This window comes from Erinaceus europaeus, chromosome 12 (genome assembly GCF_950295315.1).
Source record: "Erinaceus europaeus chromosome 12, mEriEur2.1, whole genome shotgun sequence".
NCBI classification, from domain to species: domain Eukaryota; kingdom Metazoa; phylum Chordata; class Mammalia; order Eulipotyphla; family Erinaceidae; genus Erinaceus; species Erinaceus europaeus.
In genome coordinates, this window is record NC_080173.1 from 5,690,070 (window position 1) to 5,702,525 (window position 12,456).

General features: G+C 49.3%; 1 protein-coding gene across 2 annotated transcripts in view; it reads right to left on the reverse strand.

The window, feature by feature from the left end:
- Window positions 1-2,514: 2,514 nt before the first annotated feature.
- FAM20A (FAM20A golgi associated secretory pathway pseudokinase) overlaps window positions 2,515-12,456 on the reverse strand; it is a 58,678-nt gene continuing 48,736 nt past the window's right edge. The window contains exons 5-11 of one of the 2 annotated variants that reach the window (XM_016188612.2): window positions 10,843-10,935; window positions 8,964-9,079; window positions 7,392-7,572; window positions 6,680-6,789; window positions 6,067-6,148; window positions 4,928-4,987; window positions 2,517-3,389 (exon numbers count right to left, since the gene is read on the reverse strand). In XM_016188612.2, coding sequence (XP_016044098.2) covers window positions 3,125-3,389; window positions 4,928-4,987; window positions 6,067-6,148; window positions 6,680-6,789; window positions 7,392-7,572; window positions 8,964-9,079; window positions 10,843-10,935 — 907 coding nt within the window. In that variant the 3' untranslated portion in view covers window positions 2,517-3,124. Of the gene's footprint in view, window positions 3,390-4,927; window positions 4,988-6,066; window positions 6,149-6,679; window positions 6,790-7,391; window positions 7,573-8,963; window positions 9,080-10,842; window positions 10,936-12,456 lie in introns of both variants that reach the window. The other variant, XM_060202644.1, reaches the window with a different exon arrangement.

Sequence of the window (12,456 nt, forward strand, 5' to 3'; positions counted from 1 at the left end):
GAACAAGAATGGGGAAAAAAAAGACTATGGGATCAATATTTTGGAAGAGAAATTAATGCTTTGAATGTTTCCCAGTTCATTTTGTCAGTGAATGAACAAAAGAAACCCCACTTAAAGGGTAAGTGAGCTGTCACAGATGTGTTCGCCAAGTAATGGAAGGAAAAGAAGTCAAAAGTCAGATTCCCTTTTTATTAAAGACAGACTGGTTCACTGACTGGAGCTTTCCCAGACTTAATGGGGAAACATTATTTCTAAATTAGCACAATCTAGTTTAAATTTAATTTCACATTTACTTACTTAACTAGGTGCACAGTCTTGCTTACCTTACGTACCCTGTGTGTATGGCCATATATCAGGCATTGCTAGCACCTGTTATGCAGTCTTATTTTCACTATACCGCAGAGCCCTGAGGAGTGAAATGGTGTGTGTTCTCTAGTATTGGTCTTCATTTCCTTAGGCCCAGTGGAGTTGGCAATGTGTTGTATTCTCAGACTTTCTGTAATTTGTGCTGTTCTGTAACACGTGCCCCTTTTCCAGATTCAGGGATTCCTTTCCTTGATTCACTTGAGTTGGAAACTTGGGTGCCATAACAGAAGTAACTAAAGATAAGTTTCTTGGGTTGATTGAACTCGTCATGTAAATCCTCCCTCTAAAATATTGGCACTCTGGGAACTGCTTTTGAATGACTTAAAATAGCAACTTTTTATTAACTTTTTTGTGTAGTGCCAGGGAATGAACCTAGGGCCCTGTGCTTGTGTGATAACACTGAGCTACTTCACAGGCCCGTTGTTTTATTCTGCAGTTGGTAGGCTGTTGAAGAGGCCGAAAAGGGAGGGAGAGAGGAGACATGGACACCAGCCGCGGAGCTCTCTTGCTGTCCTTGTGCCTCCTTGTATGTGGGGCTGGAGAGCAAACTCTTAAGTCTCCCATGTGGTGAAGGAAATGCTTGACCCACTAGGATCTCTGCCCGTAGCAGCGTTTTAAAATCAGATTAGCACAGCACCAGCCTCTTAGTAGTGTTTTCTAACGCCACTCACAAACACTTGGAATGAACATATATATATGTATATTTTTAAGACTCTGGAAGGGATGCTAAACTTTTTCTCTACCAAGGGCCATTTGGCCATTTGTAACATCATTTGCAGGCAGGCCGCACGGAATTACCAGCTTAATTAGCACCTAATGCTGCTATGAAAAAAAAAGCTGCATTTACTGAGTTTTGAGTCCTGCCTGTGGTTGCCTTGACATGACCAGGCCAGATGACGTCACAGGACAGACGTTCCTCACTCCTGCTCTCCGTCGTCGCCTAAAACATGAGCAGTGACTCAACAGAGTTCCCAGGGGGGGGTCTTTACCTACTCATCCTCTGAAATTTTCACAAGGCCTCAGCATTGTGTGCATATGAAACTGAAATTCATTGGGCAGGGGTAGATAGCATAATGGTTATGCAAACAGACTGCTTCCAAGTCCCAGGTTTAATCCCCTGCACCACTGTAAACCAGAGCTGATCAGTGCAGTGCTCTGGTTAAAAAAAAAAAAAAGTGTTGTAAAAAGTCACCACTAGGTGGAGCACTTTTAAAATGATTTGTATTGATCTCAAAACGAGCCGCTGTTGGTCCTGATCAATCACAGTGCTCTATTTCCAAAATTTAAGAAAATTTATTGGTAACCCCCAAGTCAATACTTAGAGCTCTTTCACGTTGTCACCGAGGTGAGAGAGGAGTGGTGGGGAAGCTCCAGCAATGTGACACTGCTTTCACTTTGGTTCTCCCACGAAGCAGGTGGTATCTTGCACCCTCTTTAGAAGCCACTTCTTGGGGCCAGGTGGTGGCACACCAGGTCGAGTGCACGTTACAGTGCCAAGGGCCTAGGTTCGAGCCCCCGGTCTCCACCTGCAGGGGGAAGCTTTGCGAGTGGTGAAGCAGGGCTGTAGTTGTCTCTCTGGTCTCTCTCTCTCTACCATCCTCCTCCCCCACTGTTTCTGGCTGTCTCTATCCAATAAATAAAGATAATAAAAAATAAAAAGAAACCACTTCTTTTTATAATCAGGCCCCAACACACACACACACACACACACACACACACACACACACACACTCTTCCATAATGATTCCATTATCCTTATTTTGTGTTTTCAGTCATAAATTAGGTAATAAGAAACCAAGGTGTTTATTAAAAGAATTCTGATTTTGACTAATTAGTCAACTTGATTTAGCCTTTTTGGGCAATCAGCTGAGGGGCAAGTAGGCCATTTGGAAAATTAGAGCTCTCTAGAGAGCCTTTTCTCCTTCATGGGGTGAGCTAGCAACTCTGGGACATGAAAGGAGGGAAAGAGGGTTTCGGCTGGTGGGCTGTGCAGCCTCTGGCTCTCCTACGTCAGTCCAGCTCTCGTGCTTGCTAGACTTGGTGCTAGTCCACTGTTAGGACTACCCCCTCGTTTGCCCTTTATGAAGATTCTTGTCAGATGCCAATCTTCTGTTGTGTCGTTTTTGTTTAAACATTTCAGATTAACATACCCCTTTCCTGCTGTTTTGAGAATACCTTTGCTATTTGTCTCTCTCGTCATAATGCTCCTAAGGCATTATTTTAGGGATAACTGAATTCAGATTGGGCCACAAACTAGAATCTTAGTAGGAAGTGTGAAGTCTGCTTAGAACAGTTGGAAAGAAGTTGCCATTCTTAGATTTGTGTGTGTGTGTGTGTGTGTGATGCCAGATGTCGCATCTGGGTCCAAAATCATGCTTGTAGGTACAATAATAACAGTTTTGAAGGTCGGGTAGGTTTCAGCTCTTGTCTTTATTTGATGACAGTGCTCTCTTGGGAACAAGGTTTCCAAACCGCACAAACCTGACCCGTATCCAGTTTCCAGTAGACGCAGGCAGGAGATGATCTGTGAGCTTGATGGCTGACCCAGTGCTTTGTGGGAAAGGGAAGCAGAGCTCCACAGAAGGAAGTCCAGTGGATCCCACTCCTGCTTTCGGAATCCCCCACTGCCCTCCCTGCCTCCCGGGCTCATGACTCTCGTCACCTCCAGCAGCGATAGGGGAAGCAGTAGACGCCAACTCCTCAGGTCCCCCGTGGGCTCCCGCCGTCATTTCTGAAACTTGCCATGTCCGGCCGGCTGCTATCTCGTCGGGCCAGCCTGACCAGAGTCTGGGAGCGACTGTTGTGCTGGCCCGCTGTCTATGACGCTGCGCTCTCCGTGGGCCGCCACGCATCCCTCCACTGTGTTGAGGATGATCTGGAGTCTCCGGTCCAGGGCCAGGAGGTGGGGCTCTGTGAGGACGGGGGCCAGCTGGTCCTCCAGCAGGGACTCCCGCATCACGTCACTCAGCCTGTAGTCACTTAGGGCCAGCAGCTGCAGGTGCAGAAGCGTTTTCTTCTTGATCCTGGAAGGACAAAATCACGGGAGTCAAATAGACAAACATAAAGAAAAAAAAATGGGCCTGAACTTTTTTTTTAAAATATCTATTTTAATTTTCTTGTTATCTTTATTTATTTGATAGAGACAGCCAGAAATCGAGAGGGTAAGGGGAGACAGAGACAGACACCTGCAATACTGCTTCACCGCTTGCAAAGCTTTCCCACTGCAGGTGGGACCAGGGGCTCAAGGCCGGGGGTCCTTCTGCATCCTAATGTGCGCTCAGTCAGGTGCACCCCCCCTTCCAAACTTCTTCACAAACAGTTATTGCTGCTAGTTTCGTGAGAGATGTCATCTGCCCCCCTTCCTATGATCTTCGGCTTTTAATGAAAAGCAGGTAAGGGGATTAAATAAAACACATCCATCCAGTATGTTGCAATCCTTTCAGCCTGCGGTCCTTACAGTTCCTTTTGGACCAAGGCCTGCCGTGTCCATTGTGTTTAATTATGACACCACGCAGTAGCGGTGCTGGACCACATGCTAAGTTAGTTTGAGCCAGAGTTCTGAAGGGCTGTTGCTGAAGTGATAGCTGAATTCAGCCTTTCAGTGTAAGAAGCTCTGATGGCTCTAGACTGTGCCTGTTAAAATCATGTGTATAGGCTCTTACTGCTCTGACGTTGCCCAGGGAAGCGGTACAGGAATGGCACTTAATGCATTTGCAAGGAAACTTAAGGCTAGCGAGATGTTTCCAGTAGATGAAGTACAGACGCATGTCATCTCTATAAGCCCAAACTTGGCATCAGCTGATCAGTTGTTTCTCAGCAACTATAATGTTTCTCTGTCAGATTCTAACATCAGAGGGCTGGAAATGGGGTTGGCCAATCTTGACCTTTAGGACTTGGTTGGCTCTTTATGTGGGAATCCGAGTTGGACCAAGTCGGATAAGCAGCTTAACTGTCTGCCTTTCATCCTGAGTGAGTCCTGGAACCATGTTGACGTGAACCCAAGCGGTTAAAGACAGTGGCTACACTGCTGTGAGTTAACCTGGTTGGAAATGTACCCACTGATGTTGCTGGGTATGAAGTACTTATTTCTCACTGGCCAGACAAGCAGACAGCTGTCCAAGTCCAGCTGAAACACCAGAGAGTAGAAGTAGGCGAGAACTGGTCGGAAGAAACGAGTTCTTGGGGTTTAATGGAGACTGCTGGGATGGTGACCAAGTGGTTGTCTTGTGAGCCCTTGGGCTTACTCGGCAAAGCAGAGGTCTGATGAACCAGTCAGACAGCGCTGGGCTTTGCAAGAGGGATGATGTGAGTGGGCTGAAGACTCACATTGATAATTAAAGGGCGATCCACTTCTTGACCCTCATTTTATCCTAGATGAAGCTTGAGAGTCTTTGAGATACTGTCAGGGAGCGCTCCGCGCTGGTATGAGAGACGAGCTATTTCTAGTCGTTCTGCCTGCCGTTCACCTGGACTGGGGAACACTTAGTGAAGACCATTGGAGCTTGGTGCAGGCAGGACGAAAGGTCACCATTGTGCCTTTACCCCGGAACAGAAAGCTTACCTGCAGCACTGGGAGAGGGGCGAGAGGATGGACAGTTCGTCTTGGGAATGTCTTCCAAACCTAAGAGGACACACAGACATCGCTGTTTGTGAACAGCGTTTAATACCTTGCCCCTTAAAGGGTGTGTGTGTGGGTGTGTGTGTGTAGTGTGTAGTGTGTGTGTGTGGTATGTGTGTAGTGTGTGATGTGTGTGTAGTGTGTGGGTGTGAGTGTAAAGGGTGTGTGTGTGTGGTGGGTGTGTGTGTAAAGGGTGTGTGGTGTCTGTGTGTGGTGTCTCTTGTGTGTGGTGGGTGTGTGTGTGTGGTGTGTGTAAAGGGTGTGTGTGTGGTGTGTGTGGTGTGTGTGTGTGTTCTCCTGCCACAACCTTACTGAATCAAGCTTGGGGTAAAATAACAGGTTTTAGTAGCTGCCTTGCTAGCTCCTGTCCTCCATCAAGTCACAGAGTCTCAGTCCAAAGATACTAAAAGCATTCATTCACTCATTTATTCATTCATTCACCAACTACATAGTCTGGGGCTGGGCTCTGCCTTCAGGAATAAATTGTGTAGTAAGTTATCTGGGAATTTCTCCATCTGTTAGTGCTCTTGGGCTGAGAAAGAATCAGTGATGCGAAGCAGACCTCTAGGGAAAAGCAGGACAAACAAAAGAGGCAGGGAATGTGCTGGTAGAAGCCACCCTCCTGGGTCTCTGCTCACTTCCTTTTTTTAATATTCCTTTTTTTGTCCTTGTTTTATTGTTGTTGATTGCTATTGTTGTCATTGTTGGATAGGACAGAGAGAAATGGAGAGAGGAGGGGAAGACAGAGGGGGAGAGAAAGACAGACACCTGCAGACCTGCTTCACCGCCTGTGAAGCGACTCCCCTGCAGGTGGGGAGCCGGGGGCTCGAACCAGGATCTTTATGCTGGTCCTTGTGCTTTGCGCCACGTGTGCTTAACCCGCTGTGCTACAGCCCGACTTTATTGTTATTTTTTTAATGGTGGTGTGGGGGGATTGAACCTGGAACTGCAGAGCCTCAGGCACGAGAACCTCTTTGCATAACCATGTGCTATCCATCTACCCCCACCCTCTGCTCGCTCCTCCGCACCCCTGAACAGCAGCACAGTGGGTGCACGGGGGGAGGGAGCTCTGGGTCACTTACCCTCTGGCATTGTCAAGATGGATGAGGAAGCCATCGTCCCCAAACTTGGTGAACATCTCATAATGGTGACGGTCCATATTTCCTGTAGGGGAGGAGACACTGGGCTGACAGGTGCCCCTGGCCTCTGAGTTCTCCAGCGAATGGAGGCTGTTAGCAGCTCAGACGGAAGGCAGAGCTGGGGGCTGGCTACACACAGCCATCTCCTAGGCTTACTGGAGTTCCTGAGAGAGAAGCTGAACAGTAAACAAGCCAGTCTGTGACTCACCTACTCTGGACAGGAACTCAGATGCACCCATGTTGGTGTGTGTGCTTGGGCACACCCCTTGCCTCTCCTGCTGCCCCAGGGTCTGGAAGGTGGGTGATGCCTCTCTTCCCAGGGCCCTCCCACTACACCCCTTTCTGCCTGGTTTCCCTCATCCCGTGAAGGGACAAATGGATGCAGATCCGAAACCCACTCAGACTTGGATGCAGGGTTCTAAGGAGCATGTTGACTTCGGTCCTGAGGCCCTGTGCCGCTGCTGGGGGCCGTGGGCAGCGTGGACCCTCACAGCACCTCCCACCCCCCAGCACAGCCGCTTCTGCCCTGTGCCCTGAGCACCGGGGACCTACCCACCTATCAAGAAGTCGAAGATGGCCATGTCGATGATGTTGAGGAGCCGGTTGCTGCTGTTGTAGGGGTAGACCTGCCTCACGGTGTCACAGTAAAGCGGATTGACCTCCCACCTGATGGGGGGGGAGGAGAAGTCCTGGGACTGGGAAAGCCAAGATGGCGTGGTGTTGTGTCCGCTGCTCCCCTCTTCCCAGGCCCCACTGGTCCTACTCTCGTCTGCTGTGCAGCAGAGCCGATGCTAATATTCTGTGTCCATGGTCTGCTCTAAACCACGGGGCTTCCGGAGGGGAGAGCCCAGGTCTTTCATTTCCTCATCTGCTAGCAGGCAGTGGTACCCTAGGCTCTTTATAGCCGAATAGATGAACTTAAAGGAGAGGCAAGCTAGGGGCCAGGCGGTGGCGCACCTTGGACTCAGGATCGAGCTGCCACTCCCCACCTGCAGGGGGGAAGCTTCATGAGTGGTGAGGCACAGCTGCAGGTGTCTGTCTCTTTCCCTCTTTCCCCTCCCCTCTATAATTTCTGTAGCTAAGAAATAAAAAATATTAAGAAAAAAAGATGGGCTTTTTCTGAGAGGCACCTTGGGGAGGAGGAGAGGAGTGGGGGGTGATTAAAAAATCAGCCAGTAGCCCTAAGACTTTGGTGTAGGGATGGGGGCCACTCCCATGATTCCACTGAAGGCCCACTGCCCAGTGTGAGAGCCACGGGGCTAACTCACTCTTCTTTTCCTGCCAGTGTGTAGGACCGGATCCAGGGGTTGGGCACAGACAGCCTGGGGGCCAGGTTGAGGGACGGCAGGAAGGCAGAGAGAGAGCCCTCTAGCATGTGTGGGTCGCCGCAGACCGCGTATTCAGTCTTGCACATGTACGGGCACTTGGCAAAGAAACACACGTTGCTGGCTGGAATGTGGCGGAGGAGAGAAGGGATCAGAGAAGGGCTTCAGAGGCATGCCATCTACCTCCAGCACCCCAACATTTAGGAAGGAAGGGGAACTTTGTACCCATAGCTGGGGAGGAGGAGAAGACATCACTATATTTATTTATTCCCTTCTGTTGCCCTTGTTTTATTGTTGTAGTTATTATTGATGTCATTGTTGTTGGATAGGACAGAGAGAAATGGAGAGAAGAGGGGAAGACAGAGAGGGGGAGAGAAAGACAGACACCTGTCGCCTATGAAGCGACTCCCCTGCAGGTGGGGAGCTGGGGGCTCAAACCAGGATCCTTATGCTGGTCCTTGTGCTTTGCACCACCTGCGCTTAACCCACTGCGCTACCGCCTGACTCCCACTCTTTTTAAAATTTTTTTTTTAATTTTTAAAATTTTATTTACTTATTCCCTTTTGTTGCCCTTGTTGTTTTATTGTTGTAGTTATTATTATTGTTGTTGTTGTTGTTGGATAGGACAGAGAGAAATGGAGAGAGGAGGGGAAGACAGAGGAGGAGAGAAAGATAGACACCTGCAGACCTGCTTCACTGCCTGTGAAGCGACTCCCCTGCAGGTGGGGAGCCGGGGTTCGAACCGGGATCCCTATGCCAGTCCTTGTGCTTTGCGCCACCTGCGCTTAACCTGCTGCGCTACAGCCCAACTCCCTCTTTTTAAATTTTTTTTGCTTGCTTGCCTCCAGGGTTATCGCTGGGGCTTGGTGCCTGCACTATGAATTCACTGCTCCTGGAGGCCATTTTTCCCATTTCTGTTGCCCTTGTTATTGCTGTTGCTGGATAGGACAGAGAGAAATCAAGAGAGGAGGGGAAGACAGGAGGGGAGAGAAAGACAGACACCTGCAGACCTGCTTCACTGCCTGTGAAGCGATTCCCCTGCAGGTGGGGAGCCGGGGGCTTGAACCGGGATCCTTATGCTGGTCCTTGCGCTTTATGCCAGGTGAGCTTAACCCGCTGCGCTACCACTCGGCCCCGAAAGACATCACTCTCTGTGGTTGTAGGACCTCATGAGTGCTGTTAGACTGAGCAAGCACCCCACGTGCCCATCTTCAGATATCTCAGAGAGAGAGTGTAGGACTCAGTTTCAGGGCAGCCTGTCCTTATGATCAGCTGTTCCAACTCTGGGGAGGTCGGCAGCAGGGTTCCCACACCCACTGGGGCTGTTAACCAGCATCTCATGTAGGACCTTCCCCATCATCCGTTCCCTGGTGTTCTGCTCAGGCGGACCAGACTGCGGGCATCGTAAGGATGGTCAGCACCGCCGACCAGTGTCTGACCTCAGGGGATGTAACCGTGGCCACATCAGCCCACCCAGGTCTTCACCCCACAATATTCCTGTGGCCAGTACTCGACCTGGAGAGACAAAGAACACACTCTGCAGGATTTCATTCTTGGTGACCTCTAGGATTTCCTTGGTGACATTCACGAGCCTCCCGGCGGTGGGTGGCACCCGTCGGAAGTCTAGAATCCTGCAAGGGAGGAAGGAGCCTTGTTCACATCTGATGATGGTGACTGCCCATGAGAAATGGATGGTTTTTTAAAAATTATATTAATTGTATTATTTATTTTTGCTTCCTTGCCTCCAGGGTTATCTCTGGGGCTTGGTGCCAGCACTATGAATCCACTGCTCCTGGAGGCCATTCCCCCCCTTCCCCATCCCTGCTTCCTTATTTATTTATTTATTTATTTGAGAGGACAGAGAGAAATGGAGAGGGAGGGGGGAGAGAGAGAGGGAGAGAGAAAGACACCTGCAGACCTGCTTGGTAGCATGTGTGTGTGTGTGCGCGCTTAACCAGGTGTTCCAACTCTGGGGAGCTCGGCAGCATGGCTCCCCACACCCACTGGGGCTGATCAACATCTCATGTAGGACCTTCCCCACCATTAGCTAGGTATGAAGCACACATACTGCTTGCCCCCTATCTTTTTAAATTCTTTTTTTTTTTTTTTTTACCAGAGCACTGCTCAGCTTTGGCTTATGGTGGTGCTGGGGATTGAACTAGGACTCTGGGACTCTGGAGCCGCAGGCAGGAGAGTCTCTCAGCATAATCATCATTATACTGTCTCCCCCATCTCTTTTTTTTTTTTTTTGCCTCCAGGGTTATCACTGGGGCTGGGTAATGGAATCCACTGCTCCTAGTGACCAGTTTTCCCAGTTTATTGGACAAGACAGAAAATGAGAGAGGAGGGGGAGATAGAGAGGGAGAAAGATAGACACCTGCAGACCTGCTTCACCGCTTGTGAAGTGCCCTCCCTGCAGGTGGGGAGCCAGGCTTCAAACCAGGATCCTTGCGAGGGTCCTTGAGCTTTGTCCTATGTGTGCTTAACCGAGTGCACCACTGCCGCCGCCCCCCCCCCCCCAGCCAGACACTAAGTTCTCTGCAGTGCTGAGTGAGCAGACTCCAGGGCAACCCCACATTGAGAGCTTGTTTGGAGGTTCTAGCAGGGAGCGCAGATCCTCTATATCCTCGACCGAAGACTCATCCCGCTCTTTTCGGAAAGGCCGTCCTCTTCAACCGAGCACGCAGCTTTGGGAGGGACGCACATAGAGCAGTGAGGGCGGAAGGGGACACCCGCCTAGCCGGCCAGATCAGCCAAATCAACCCTGGTGATCAGTGGGGTGACAGATGTCGCAGCCAGACCCCCCTCAGATCCACAACCCGACATTGAAAGCGGTAGAAGGAATCCTTACTTACTAAGCCACCTGGGCAAACTTGCCTCCATCTCAGCTGTGGTGAGATTAGAGCTGCTCACATGAGTGGTGTGGGACCTTGTTGGAATGCAAGCTCTTACTTGGTAAGACTGAAATTCTGCACTTTGGAGAAGCTCTGGGCTGTGTATATATAGGCCCTGTCTCTGAGCTGACTGACTGGGCAAAGAGCTATGAAATTTAGGGAGCATGCTCTCACCTTTGCAAATCAAAACCTCATGACTCCCAGGATAAACTGGAGTGACACAGCCCCCCCCCCCCCCCCGCCCCACGCCACTTTGAAACAGCAGCCTAGAGTAATGTCATGTCCAAGGTGGCCTTGGGTAGCCTGGCTTTCATTCTAAGTGGCTCTTTTTATGACATTAAATGACCTCATTTTTCAGTCTATGAACTGGATGTTTTGTGGTGGGCTTGAAGGTATGACTAGGACTCTTGAAGAAGACAAGAGTCAGAAGGAAGAAGTAGCACGGAGACCCCCCTCTGGGGTTTGCCCATCAGCTCCACCTCCCTGGAGCTGGGCATCACCTGTCCAGGTGGAAGGCTGCAATCTCCGCGTTGTGTCTCTGGAAGTCAATGAAATAGAAGAAGTCTTCAGGCGTCTCCTCATCTCGCGGCTGTCTGGAAGGAAGGAAGGAATCACGCCCTGGACTCAGGCTCCAGCTGCAAGCCTGACAAGAGAGCTGATAAGCACAACCAGAGAGAAAGTAAAATATCCCTTTGTGCTTTTAATGTTTACACAGATGGTGGAGCAGCAAGTCCTGAATGGTCTGTGGCTCCCTGGCCTAGTAGACTCACTTTCTTCCTCTCTCCTTCCCTCCTTCCCTCCTCCCTTTCCCTTTCCTTTTTCCTCTGCTTCTGTCTTCCCTTCCCTTCCTTTCTTTTCCCTCCTCACCCCATCTCCATCCCCTCCTCTCCCCTCTTCAAACATTCTAAAATCTAAGAGCAGCTCGGAGTCGGGCAGTACTGCAGCGGGATAAGCGCACATGGCGCAAAGCGCAAGGACCGGCGTAAGGATCCCTGTTCGAACCCCGGCTCCCCACCTGCAGGGGAGTCGCTTCACAGGCGGTGAAGCAGGTCTGCAGCTGTCTGTCTTTCTCTCCCCCTCTCTGTCTTCCCCTCCTCTCTCCATTTCTCTCTGTCCTATCCAACAACGAATGACATGAACAATAACAACAACAATAAAACAACTAGAGCAACAAAAGGGAATAAATAAATAAATATATTTTTTAAAAAATATGAGCAGCTATGGCCCTGGCCTCTTCCTCTGGGTATTTAGTGTCACATGACCCTAACAGTAGGTACCTGCCAATCATTAAGAGGACCACAAGCTCCGGTCAGCAGCTGACTAACCTCAACACTCATTAACATGAAAGAACGATGAACTTCCTCTCATTTTGTAACCTACTGTTTGGGGTTGCTTAGTGGCTGCAAGAATAATTTCCATGTTAATAAATTTAATGTTAACATGATGGCAGAGGACCTAGTGGGGCTGCATTGTCATGTGGAAAACTGGGAAGTATTATGCATGTACAAACTGTTGTATTTCACTGTTGACTGTAAACCATTAATCCCCGAATAAAGAAATTAAAAAGAAAGAAAGAAAGAAAGAAGGACTCCAGGGTGGGTGAGGGGGGAGGGTTCAGGTCCTGAAACAAGATGGCAGAGGAAATATTGGCGGTTCTATTGTTATATGGAAACGTTATACATGTATAAAGTATTGTGTTTACTGTGGACTATAAACCGTTAATCCCCCAATAAAGAAATTAAAAAAAAAAAACTTAATGTCAGGAGTCAGAGTCTTGCTAATGGCTGCCAAGAATAGGAATTCTATCATGTTATTTTTATGACCAGGGCTATTGCTGGGGCTGAGTGCTTGCATTATGACTCCACTTTTCCTGGTGGTATTTCTTTTTTATTTTCTGATCAAGACAGAGAAATAGGAAGAGTGACAGAGAGAGAGATACCTGCAGTATTGCTCTGCTGTACTTCTGCTAAAGCTTCTCAGGAAGCTTCCCTCTTACAGGTGGGGCTGGAGGGGATCCAACCTGGGTCCTTATGCAGGTAATGTGTGCATGTGATTGGGTGTGCCACTGCCAGTTTCCAGGAATTATTATTATTATTATTTTGCCTCCAGGGTTA